Consider the following 12696-nt stretch of genomic DNA (forward strand, 5'->3'; position numbering starts at 1 on the left):
GTGGTACTGTTTCGTGAAGATGGAGCTCCCTTATGACTCTAATAGTACTTTGCCTAATGTACTTTCCTGTGAAGGAAAGTTTCTTTTCTTCAGGATTAGTTTCTCTAGATTAAATGACACAAACTGTTTAAACAGACTTATAATACGTGGTTTAAGAAAATTTTAAAAATTTCCTGTCAGGAAATATGAGCTTTAAAGATAGACAGCTGTTTTTGGGTTTTTTGTTTGTTTTGGTTTTTTGGTTGGTTTTTGGGGTTTTTTAAGCTTGATACAAAGAGTGTAGTTTCATGCCAGATATTTGCACAACTCGATCAATCAGTGTCTTGTCAGAGCTGTTCTTGGCCATGAGTACAATATATACATTCTTTGCCAGAAAACTGAGTTCTCATAGGGTGAGGTTTCTTCCTTGGCGTGATGTTTTGGCATGGAAGTTCATGTCACAGTCTGCTTTGCTCCTCTCTGCCAGCCTTCTACGTGGATAGCTGGATGTAAGCTCTTTTGCACTGTGGGTTTTTTGGGGCAGATCCCTGATGCACCTGCATCTGGTTCAGCTCCTTTCCCAGGAAATAGCTATAGCAGCTGTTGGCTGCCATTTTGTATTCCAACCTTCTATCAGCATGGATTTTGTTCAGGAGGTGCTTCAGCTTCAGAGGTGGTACAGCCTTTGATGCCCTGGCTAAAGAATCCATTTACTGGTAAGCTGAGCCATTGCCAGCAGCTGCTGCCTGAGCAGCTGTTGCATGATTCAAGCATCTGAGGGCAAGAAGGAGGTCCAGCACGGAGGACTCATGACTGACCTTCAGTTCATACAGCAGGCAAATTGATTTCTGGTTATCTGCCATATCCTCTGTAAAAGCCAGAGGGAGTAAATAATATGAACATGCCACCTTCCTGCTCTTGTGTGTATCTACGACTAGAACCTGCTTCCTCTGGTAATGATAATGCTTCTCAGCTGGTAATGAGAGGCTTGTGCACTGTCTGATTATTTCGTGGACAAAAAGGTTGTAACATGATTGGGATCTCCAAATACTTCCACTTTGTATCTCTTCCTTTCTCTTTCTGGTGGGTGCCTGAAGGGGTGAGGCAACACCACTTTTTTTGGTTTTTTGTGCATTGCTGGTTACTCCCATTCTGTGATGTACATCTTCTCTCTGCTGATCTTTTCTTCTCTCTGCCATAGAGCTGTGATTTCTGTACTGTCAGGAACATTCTGCAGCTGTTGCTGCTCCCCATCTCCCATACTCATTTCTGTTAGAAGAACAAAGGGAGAAGAAGTTTGGAAGAAGCTGGAGAATCAGATCAAAAGAGACTATTTAAGAGTTAACGGTAATAAAATACAACTAAAAGAACAAATGAGCAAATGTGTATGATAATATCCCAATAAAAGCAACCTCCCCCTTCAAGACTTTTAATAAAACTTTCTCAAGTGCTGCATTAACAATTGTAACCAGTAACCTGACGAACCATTCAAAGCAGTGAATACTCAAGTTGTAATTACAGTCTAGAAGGTGTTCTGGATGAAAATAACTATTTAAAGCCTACTATACTGTTAATTCAGTAGATGTAGAAAAGGAGAAATGTGGCTAAAAGCTGGACTAAGTTGAGGGCAACATGGCAGCTGTGCAGTTCCCTGCAGGGCTGGATGCAGGACTGCAGCTTTATCAGATCTTGCCTGGCAGCAAAACCAAAAGAAGGTGGGGCTGGAGTATAGCAGAGGTATTGTGGGAGGGCTGTGCTTTTATTGAGATATTACCATGCTTGACATGCTTGTGAGAAGGCAACAGCAGTTCACAGCAGCTTCCAAATTGTTTAATGTAATTTTTACTCCATCTTGCCATGATGCTGCCCCTTTCAGGTATCTGCAAGGTAACTAAAATTGACTCAAATCTGAGACTGAATGCATGGTCTTTTCCTCTGTTCTTTTTCTATACTTTGGATTCTTCCAGCAATGATGCAGGTACTCTCTACTGTTGCAGAAACAATTAGGGCACCTACTGCTTATTTCTTTATCTATATGTGTGAGAAGTGTATGGATGCTTGAGGAAAACGAAGTTTCCCAAACCAGTTGCAGAGATTCATTGAATAGAGTGGTCATTGTTCTTCTGTCTGGAAAGCTTCCCTTCTTCTCCTGGGCTGCTGGTAGTTTATTCACTTCTGTCTGGACTGAGCCTAAAAAGATAGCTAATACCTGATACGTGCAGTATGGTTTTGGTTGGTTGCTTTGTTTTTGGGGTGGGTTTTTGAGGGAAAAGGGATTATGTGATTTAGCACTTCTTAAACCTTGGAAAGATTGAAGGATGGAGTCATGGCTGTTGGTGTGGAAACCTCTATTCACAGAGGTAACAAAGGGAGAGATTGTGGTTCACAGCAGAGGCTGAAGATTCTCATGTTCATGTTGCCATTGGCCTTTGTCAGCCCAGATTGACAGTCCATACACCCTGAGTCTAGTGCCAGTAGATAAGTGTGTAAGTCCTGACTCTGCTGCTGTGCCAGGTCATCCATGAACTGGCACACTATACAGGAGAGAGAACCCAATTAATGTACAGATAGGAAGGCAAATCAATTAGTCAGGTTGCTGTAGCTCCAGGCAGTGTCTGTGGCATGATGAATTGACATAACTCAGTTGATTTTTCCTGAGTTTCTTTCTTGAGGTATCTTTCAAGTTTAAATGCTTGCTTTTTCTATAGTTACTGTGATTATGCTTCTTGTCATAGAGATGATTTCTGTAGGTCAGCTGTCATAGTGATGAGATGACTTGAGAATCCCACGGGGATAACTATATTGTACCAGAAATGGATACTACTGACCCCCCCCCCCAATCTGGTTACCTTAAATTTTTATTTTAGTTTACTTTAGTTTATTATGGTTTTTAGAACTTTTTTAGTTGAATGTTGCAGTTGTCCTTACTGATTAAAGACACTGAAATTAGCAAGAAAGTGCCAGAGTTTTTTTAAGGTTCAAGTCTGTTGCCACTCAAGTAATGCACGTGTGGCCATACTTTCTATCTTACTGCATTGCTATTTATGTTTCCTAAGTCAGGAACTTCAGCTTTTCCAAGAAAATACCTGCTCTCCTCAGAGAGTGAAGTGACTTCAATGTTTTTCTGAATTGAAATGTAAGGACTTAGTGGAAGAGTATGCAAAATAATTGGTTTTCCATTGTCAAGGTACCAAGGAAACACAAACTTTTTTTGTGGATGGTGATACTTCTGCATTGTCCTTTCTCTTGTCACAATGAGGTACTAGTCCTTAAATGTACTCTTTATTTTTGTACTTTGAAGTGATATACTTAGAAATTTGCTCTGAAGTTCTGTATTTGCAACACTGCCTTTTATGAATAATAGCTATATGGTACTTTATGGAAAATCCGTTGGACAATAGGGGCGGAAATAATTACATCATAATTGATTTTTTTGTACACTGCAAAATTTTAATGCAAATTTGTTTTCTTTTTGCAACAGGTTCTGACAGTAAATCTGTGGCTGGACCTGTTAATTCATCACCTGAGATTAGTCTGAGATGGGAAAGCGGGCCTAGTGCTGTTGTACATTCCCTGCTAGCTGTAAAAAATGGGTTTCTTCAGTGTCATGTGGAGAACTTCAGTGCTGAATTTCTAACATCTTCTCTTACAAACATTCAACATTTTCTAGAAGATGAAACTGTCGCAGAAGTGATGCCTATGAAGATAAAAGTTTCTAATGCAAGGATTAATTTAAAAGTATGTTAACAATGAGATACTTGGCTGCTCTAAAAAAAAAATTGTATTCTCGTTTCTTTGATGATAAACTACTAATCTGGATACAGTTAACTTCAAAGAAACTGCTATCATCTCTGAAAGGTCTTTAGATAACACTAAACCAATTTTAAAATCCATAGATTTGGTTAGCTCTGTGGTATGCCTGGAGGGGAATTATCTGCATGGCCAAGTTATTTGTATGAATTAATATTTTATACTTTTTCCTCCTCTCCCAAATCTCTCTTGTAGAAGGACAGTGTTTGGGAATTTTATACGTAAGGTATATCAAGCTTCCAGAGGCACAATGTGGGTTTTTCTGGTTGGGCTTTTTGCCTAGCAAAGTATATGGTTTTCTAATTACAAACCATGGATTTTAAAGGTTATTTCTCTCTCCTAGTTGGAGGATAGTACTTGCAATGAAAATTCTGTACAAAAGAAGGAAAAGGTTATGGAATTCCAGTACAAACCACTTGAACACTGTTTCTTACAACCCAAGTTTTATGTTCTGCTCTGCCTAGAAACAGATACTAAACTATGCAAGCATTTTTCAGCACCATATCTTAAAATAGTAACATTAAGAGGACACTTCTGCTCAAGTCTCTTAGGGGGTTTTCTTTCAGACATTTGAAGAAGATGGTGAGTTCTGTGCTGCACAACCACTGAATATAAAGATAAGGACACTTTTTGGAGGGGTGTAGAACAACAGAAAAACAAACAAACATAAAGATAATTATTACATTGCTTTGGACAGTAATAATCACACATACAAACTTTGAACAAGGTGAGGACTGGAATACCAGCTCCAGTTCTACATCTGAGGCTAAGGTCTTGATTCTGCCAAGATTATTATTGACTGGAAAGGCAATTGTTTTGTGTTCTACTCAAAATGCATCAGTTTTCCTTCTCTCAGTGATACAGCCCTTCCAGCCCCTGAGGATCCTTGGGCACCCTTTTAGAGCTGTTTCTCCTTTACAGGATTAGCACAAGCATTTTCCTTAAGATCTGTGGATCTATTGCTTAGATTTCAGTGGATTACAAACATGAATGCCCAAATGCAAATAACAAAGTCTTTACATATAGTCATTTGCATTTAGAACCAGGATTGTGCTGGTTTATTGGCAAGAAGGCAGACTTAGGCAAAATGTTGAGAAAGCAGCTGCTTGAGATGGGGAATGTATATTAATAAACTGGCAACAAGATTCTGCTTGGCAGCAAAAGCACCAAAGTGCTCACTCAGCGGTGCACACAAGTCATGGTGAAGTTACTTATGATGGTTGACAAACTGCAAATTTGACATAGAGATGATTCATTTCTACAGAGTTGTTGGGTATTATAGTGTGAGAGGATATGGTTCAAATGTATGCTGCATTGCCTATTCAATGCAGTATGTTCTTTTATTTCTTCTGCATGAGACTTGATGCAGTGTGTTTCATGGCAAGGGAGGAATTTAAGAAATATTATTTTATTGTTTGCTTTTTCTACGGCAGTCTCAATGCTGTTTCAAGAAACTTTGGAAGCTATATCTCAACAGCTTTCTTGGTACATGTTTAATGCTGATATGTATAGTTTCTGATTATACTGGCTGCCTTATTCTGTCTGACAGGGATAATGAACTATAAAGACTTCCTGGGGAGTCCCCAAAGAAGTAATTTGTGAAGTTTCTCTTCTGTTGAGTATAGTAATGTAACTAAACTGCAGCTGGTGTCATACCAAACTAAATTTTAAAAAGACAAAATCTGCTCAAGAATGATAGCTGTACCCATTCAATCTTTAAATAGTTCAAGGGAGAATCAGATACTATATAGTACAGGCTTCTTATCTGTGACTCAGGGAGCTCCTGAGCTAACAAATGTCTTGGGTTGGGGTATAGTCTTACTGAGATGTCTGTAAAAACACTTTGAAGTATTTTAGTCAGACTGTATATTGAGTTCAGCAGACTTACTCCACAGATAATTTTGAGCCTTTAATACGATCCCTGGGGGGAAAAAAAAATGGAGCCAAAGTTTAGTGGAGATCCCATTAGAAAATTCTGCTCTGTAACATTCCCTTTCAAGTTTCATTAAATCCACTTATGTTTAAATGAACATCCTAATTATCTATTTTGATTTCCTGGTAAACTCATTTTTGATTATATGTATTTTTTAGGATGACAGTCCACGTGAAAATCTCAAGGCATCTGAGCTGGTACCCATAAAACTGCATATTGACATACTCTGGATAGAAAGAAATGATGATGGCACTTTTCTCATTAGAGGTTTGTATGTTCCTCCACCTTGATATCTCAATTCTATAATCCTGTTGTTTTTTCCTTTGTGCATACATGTGACTAATTATGAAAAGATAACTGATGATAATTTGTGGAAGGTATGTTGCCATATACCTTAAGTCACCAAGAGGAAGACTACCTTTTTGAATAGTGTATTGGCTGTGATAACCCACAGTTGAATCGATGTGAGAGAAATAAAAATATGCTTATAATGTCATCAGGATATGCTTCATCAGTGCATATCACTTCATCATTGTAAGTTTAGGGTCCCTTTGTTGCTACAAAGCAAACAAAAAAATTGCCTTTCTTTACAGAAAGATACCAAGGTGGTTACTGTCTTTGTTGTTTTGTGTTACAGGTAGTAGTAGAAACTACTGTAAAACAAAAAACTATTTAAGAAGTACAAGTAGCAATTTTCAATTCTGTGTATCACAGTGCTGTCCTGGCAGCTCAGGGCTGGATTGCACCGAGACTTGCATTTAGAACAGTGATTTAACTTTGTATTTTTCATGAAGCATATACGTGTGCTTAGAGGGGGTTTTTTACATGCACCGGCAAATACGGAACACTCGTAACAAGGCAATACATACAGAGCTGAAACTTCACTGTTGCCTTTCACAGATATGTCAAAGAATCATAGTCTAGGTTGGAGGGAGCCTCTAGAGGTCATCTGGTCCTACTCCTACTTCCCACTCAAAGCAGGGGCAGATTCGATAAAATCGATCAATGCTGTGTCTGGGCAAGTTTTGAGCATCAAAAAGACAATACCACAACCTGTCATAAATAATCTGTCCCAGTGTTTGGCCACTCTTATGATTAATTTTTTTGATCATGTGTAGTTGGAATTCCCATTTTTTCCAGCTTGTGTCTACTGTCTCCTGTCCTGCCATCTCAAGACAGAGGTGCTTGATAGCTTGCCAGGCACCTCAGGCACATCTGGTCCATCTTCTCCATATGCTACCACTAGGCAGGCAAAGGTGGCATTAAGATCACCCTACAGCCGTCTCATCTTCAGATTTGATGAGTGCATCTCACTCAGCCCCTCATTTGTACATCATGTGCTCTTGGCCACAATTATCTTGGTAGTCCCCTCCTGTCAGTATCTTTCTCACACATGGGAATCCAAAACTAGATGCAGTATTCTAGGTATGGTCTCACTGGTGCTGAGTAGTGGGGAATAACAACTTCCCTCACCTTGCTAGCTATATGCTTGCCAGTACAGCCTGTATGTCCCTGGTTTTTCCTGTCAGGGCCCACTGCTGACTCATGATAAATCCTGTTGACCAAGGCCTAGAGGTCATTTCCTGCAATGTTGCTTTCTGTCTAGTTGGTCCCCAGCCTGTAGCAGAGCAAGGTTATTGACTCCCTGCTATGGGACTTCACATTGGCTTCAGCTGAACTTTATGAGGCTTCAGTCAGTCTATCTCTCCAGCCCATCAACTTTCCTCTGAAAAACAGCTATTTTTCTTTTCTTTTTTGAAACCCATCAGTGTGTCAGTCACCCACCCTTCAATTTGGTGGATTTCACAAAACTGCAGAGGGTGCACCCACCCTTTCATCCAGATCCTGGATATGTTAATCCAGCAATAAGCAATGTATTGTATGACTTTAGAGGCTGCAGGATGATCTTAATGCCCCCTTCATCCACCTGATGGGAAGGTAGAGCAAGGATGGACCAGACTTTTCAGAGGTATGCTGTGGCATGATCAATTTATTCATGTTATCTAATGCATTGTTTGAGTTAAAGATGTTCAATGCATTTTGGTCGTCTTTTTATACTAAACGTTGAAAGTTTAATAATGTAGTGAGAAAACACGTAATTTTAAGGTTTCTTTCAGTTCATATTTTTTCCCTTTTGCTGAAGTGCTTTGATCCCTATTCTTTTCTTGGACTGCTCATGTACAGTGACTTCAAAGGCATAGGTCAAATGCCATCTGCACTGCAGTGATAAGTGTCTGCAGTGCTACATCTTTTGAGTCCTCATGTGTGTGGTGGGGGGGGTAATGAACAAAAAATCCTTGTTTAGAAGGAAATGCTTAAAAGACAAAAAAAGCACAAGAGTATTTTTTAGACCATGACCCTCACTTTTCCCCTTGATGTACAAGAGCATATTTTAACAGATGTTACAGTGCACTTCAGTTACAAATGCTAGAAAGTTTCTTTAATGCCAAGTAATTAAAGCTATTTTCTAATTTAAAAACTTGGTCCTGCAGGTTTATCTCACTGTGTCTTTAAATGTAAATGCAGTCTTCAGAGAACCTGGAGATAGTATGTTAATAGCAATATTAATAGTTCCCAAATTTCTGATTATTCAGAATGCATATTCTGTGGTGATGATATGGGTCGGTATAAAAATGTGTTTATTTTCTTCAGGCTGGAAGTTACATATTGTTTCTTTCTTCCTCTAAAAGGTTATGAGTTTTAATTAAATTTTATTCTTGAATTTGATTTTGAGAGGTGAATATAAATGTACTTAGTATTATATTTGGTGTAGGTGGGTTTAATTTTTTAGTGATAAGAATAAAGCTTAAAAATTTTTTTTGACAAAACCCCTGCACACTATTTCTGTGATATAGACAATCAAAAATTAAATGATGTGTCAAAGATGAAGAATTCAAGCGGTACATTGCAGCAAGCAGTAGGATCTGTTGAACGTAAAACACAGGACCAAGCCACGCAGACTACTTGTGAAACTCCCAGACCTTCTAAATCAAGCAGGGATTCAGCTGACTTCCTTAAAAATGAGGTATTAAGAATTGATTTTGACTTCACCTTGCCCACTCAAAATTATGTTACAATCATTATTAATCATAATTGTAAGGCTATCTAGGGGTGGGCCTGTGATATGTTTCTGTTTAGAAATCTTTTAGACATGGAAAATATGGATTGTGGATATTCAAGTATGGTTCAGCAATTAATTACTGCTTTCTATATAGTGTATTAATACACTGCACACTGATTCTTTTCCTTTACATCAGAGGGAGTTTTATGAGGGAATTTTCTTCTCCCCATCTCCCTCATCCCTGTACAACACAGCTGCCAAAGACAAGGGAATTGGCTGTTGGTCAGACCCTTACTGATCCATCAGTCATACCCAGATTTTGAATGGATGAGGATAGAACTCACACATTAATTTGGCTGTTTTTCCTACCGGGTAAGAATCTGTTCCTAGAGCTTAGAAACTTGGGTCATTTCCGTTCCATTCCAGAATGGAAATGGTATAGCTAAAACACTGGCTATCCCACCTTTTGAGCTAATGACATCAGCTCTCTCCATGTTCTACACTCACTGACTGAGAATCAGTTGCAATTGACGCAGCCTCAACAAACCTCTGCCCAGCAATGAATGGGAGCGTTTGGTATTTTAAAAGTTGCTGTAATGGAAAAAGTTGTCAGTATGCAGGGATACTAATAGCTTTGTTTTCTAACCTAATCATTTCAGCTTATTGAAGAAAATGAATGTCTCAAACAGGAACTAGCCAAAGCCAAAATGACTCTTGCTGAGGTCCAAATGGAAAAAGACGCCCTGCTTCATCGCATGAAGAAGATGAATGTTGATCATCAGTAGGACAGTGTTCTGTTGGTGCAAGGCATCATCATCGTAACTGCGGGTGGTGGTGGCACCTAAAATACTGTCTGCAAATCACTTGAAAATGCGGTTATTTTTTTGCTTACAAAGTTTTCTCATTGCAAAAAAACAATGTTTGTGAACCAGGTACTATTCTGAAATTATCATTAAACATTGTAACTTTTTTCAGCCCATTTTAAACTGAAATGACTTTGGAAAAGTCAGTTTATACTGTACTTTATTAATTTACTGAGGAAAAAATAATTTCATCTACTTTTAATATTATCAAAGGAAATGTTATTTTTAAAATGTTTTCTGAAAAGTGGATGGTTCAGCAATGAAAGAAGGTGCCTGGGTGCATAACAGAATCCATGTATGATGCCTCACTAACAAAGTGTACCTCTCTTTGTTAAGGTTATGTTGTTTGTTTGTTGCCAGAAGATACCTATACAAGAGGTTACATTTGCACTATGATGATAGAGGCTAGATCCTCTAGAATAGTATAGCTACTGAAAATAAAAATACCAGCCCTAAAATGGCCCTAAATTCAGTGTAATTTGCCCTGAGAGGATTTTAAGTATAATCCTCTGGTGCTATAGAGTTCTATATATCTTTTCCATATGCACTCCTAAAATAATACAGTAAATGCTGGAGAATTTAAGAGGGCATACTACTGGGCTTTCCTTCTGCATGAAGGTCCACTGTAGCTGTACAGCTGATGTAATTTAGACATTCACACTTTGTTTCTCCTCTCTCTGTGAAAAGGATGCAGGCCTGCTATAGGATCTGGCCCTTTGTGACAGGTGAGCTTTGAGCCATTTTGCATGCATGTCTGATTCCTGCACAATTCATCAGACATGCCCACGGATTTGGTTCAGTGTGTTTAAATAACTAATGTCAGTGCTTGTGAGGGGGAAAAATCCTACTGGGATTCATTAGTTGTATATTGCTTTTTTTTTTTTTTCATAAAAAAGCTGTAGAGAGAGAATCACTTAATTACCCAATGAAATTGTGAGATTACATGAAATGTAATTATACAGTTTAAATTATGGGTGATTTGTACAAATTGAACAATAATTTTCAGCTAAAAACTGGTACAGATGAATAAGTAAAAAAGCACAACACTGTAAAATAGAGAATATAAGAGTGTGCTTCTAAACAAATTGGGAAACAACATACAAAACCATACATGCCTGTAAGAGGTTGTCTTTGCTAGAAGTAAAACTGACTGAATAATTTAACTAGTGACCTTGAATCTGACAAATGAGTATTTTCTAATTGCTACCACAATTGTTTCTGCTCCATGGGATGTTGGAGGGAAGTTCTGTTTGTAGATAAGCAAACAAATCTCAAAAAGTACTTAGTATCCTGTGGTTTGACTTTGCATATTCAGGTTGTCAAACCAGTTTTAATTAAAATGGTTTTCATTAAATCTTTTTGGAGCACACGTAATTTGCACTGCTGAAAATAGTTATTGAAAGTGTAGATTTTAATCAAGAACTCTATGGAAGAACTGGTTCAGGCACTATTTTAAAGCCTGCCTTATGAAACCTTAGTTGAAACTCTTCTTAATGCCCATGGAAATTTTTATTTTATTATTCTGAATTAGATGAAAAAATATACACACAATGTTTCTATTAGAGAAGTGAAATATTTGTATTTCAATAGTTATATAAGACAACACAGTATTAAATATGAGTGGTGCAATTTCACATAAATATAATGTCAGATTCAGGAGAGGAGTTCTCCATTGGTTGGTACTATTAAAGTAATTCTCATTTGGTTTATCCTTGCCAAGATCTAGTTGGAATTATTCTGAAGAAAGGAATGTATAGAGTGCTTAGTAGCATGTTGCTAGAATATTACATTGAGAATTGTCTAATTTTTAAAAAGAAATAAATAGCAATATCAAATGCCTGTCTTCTTTACTACATAAGCTAAAACCTGCTTTTTGGAGAAAAACCAATCGCAAATCAAACCCAAAATAACAGCCCAGACTAGGCCTTCTGAGAACAGTTGTTGAAATTCAGGGTATCACTTCCTAGCACTTCATTATAACTGAATACATTTCTACTTCATGGCCTTTATACAGTAAAAAGCATCACCTGTGGACAGTTCAGAGGAGATGGGTGTGCTTGGTTGTGAGCTTGACAATACTGAGAGTAATTGTACTACAGCATTCTGAAATGCGTTTGGCCATTTAAAAAATTGCAGAGAGAGAGTTATCTTCTTAATGTTTGAAACTGCAAAGTTAAACTAAGCTTTTATAGGTTGTACTAAGCATAGTTACGAAAAGCCTCAGAATTAAAAAAAAAAGGGCTTAATTCATCCTCAAGGCTCTTTTAGTCTTTATAACCTCCTAGACAGGAAGTTTGTACTATCGATAGAGCCTCTTGCTTTTCTTCTGCAAAGAACTAAATGGAAGATAGTTTGGAGAATTTCAGTGTATACAGAAAACTGACTCCCGAAGTCTGGTAGGAAAACTGTTACCATGTTTTATTTTACATTTTTAATGGAAATTTAAACTGGTCTACAGTTTAGCTTAACACTCTTCATCTTGTTTAGAAATGCTGGTTTAATGTCTAATGAAACTTTCACATCAGTTCACCCTAAAGAGGCTGTGCCCTTCCCCAGGCTCCATCACTGAATCCTTCTGACATGTGCTGTTCCAGTTCTCACTGCAACTCTAGCTTTGTTGGTAAGCACCAGCTTTAAATCAATATTCTGGGGCCTTACAGTATTACTTATAAAAGGCGTGTTGGAGAGGGAGTTTTGTAGAGACCATACCTGCTCCAGCCCCTTCTGCCTAAGTCTTTTATTTCCCAGTTTCAATAGCCATGTCTGTTTGTACACTGTCTCCCTTAGGAAATTACTTGGGAGTCTTAAACTAGGATCACAAGTGATCTCTAAAGGATAACTGCTAGCTGCAGAAAGGTTCCTACGTCTGCCATGATAATGGTTATCTTTATTCAAAATAATTTTATAATAAATGTAAGGAGAATGTGATAGATCAAGCATCTACAATTCCAAGAGTACAAAATGTATGTAAGTGCTGCAGAAGCAAACTCCCCGCAGTGACCAGATTTCAGGTAAGTAACGATGGACACAATGGTTTCTACATAGAAAAA

At 38.0% G+C, this 12696-nt stretch overlaps 1 protein-coding gene across 4 annotated transcripts in view; it reads left to right on the top strand.

Annotated features, from left to right (window-relative positions):
* Nucleotides 1–11485, top strand: part of UHRF1BP1L (UHRF1 binding protein 1 like) — a 51939-nt gene extending 40454 nt beyond the window's left edge. For 2 of the 4 annotated variants that reach the window (XM_032105714.1, XM_032105712.1), the window contains 4 exons: nucleotides 3461–3717; nucleotides 5881–5989; nucleotides 8578–8747; nucleotides 9443–11485. In XM_032105714.1, coding sequence (XP_031961605.1) covers nucleotides 3461–3717; nucleotides 5881–5989; nucleotides 8578–8747; nucleotides 9443–9568 — 662 coding nt within the window. In that variant the 3' untranslated portion in view covers nucleotides 9569–11485. Of the gene's footprint in view, nucleotides 1–3460; nucleotides 3718–5880; nucleotides 5990–7491; nucleotides 7692–8577; nucleotides 8748–9442 lie in introns of those variants that run through there. The other 2 variants (XR_004239593.1, XM_032105715.1) reach the window with 2 other exon arrangements.
* The last annotated feature ends 1211 nt before the right edge of the window (nucleotides 11486–12696 follow it).

The sequence above is a fragment of the Corvus moneduloides genome, chromosome 4 (assembly GCF_009650955.1).
Source record: "Corvus moneduloides isolate bCorMon1 chromosome 4, bCorMon1.pri, whole genome shotgun sequence".
NCBI lineage: Eukaryota > Metazoa > Chordata > Aves > Passeriformes > Corvidae > Corvus > Corvus moneduloides.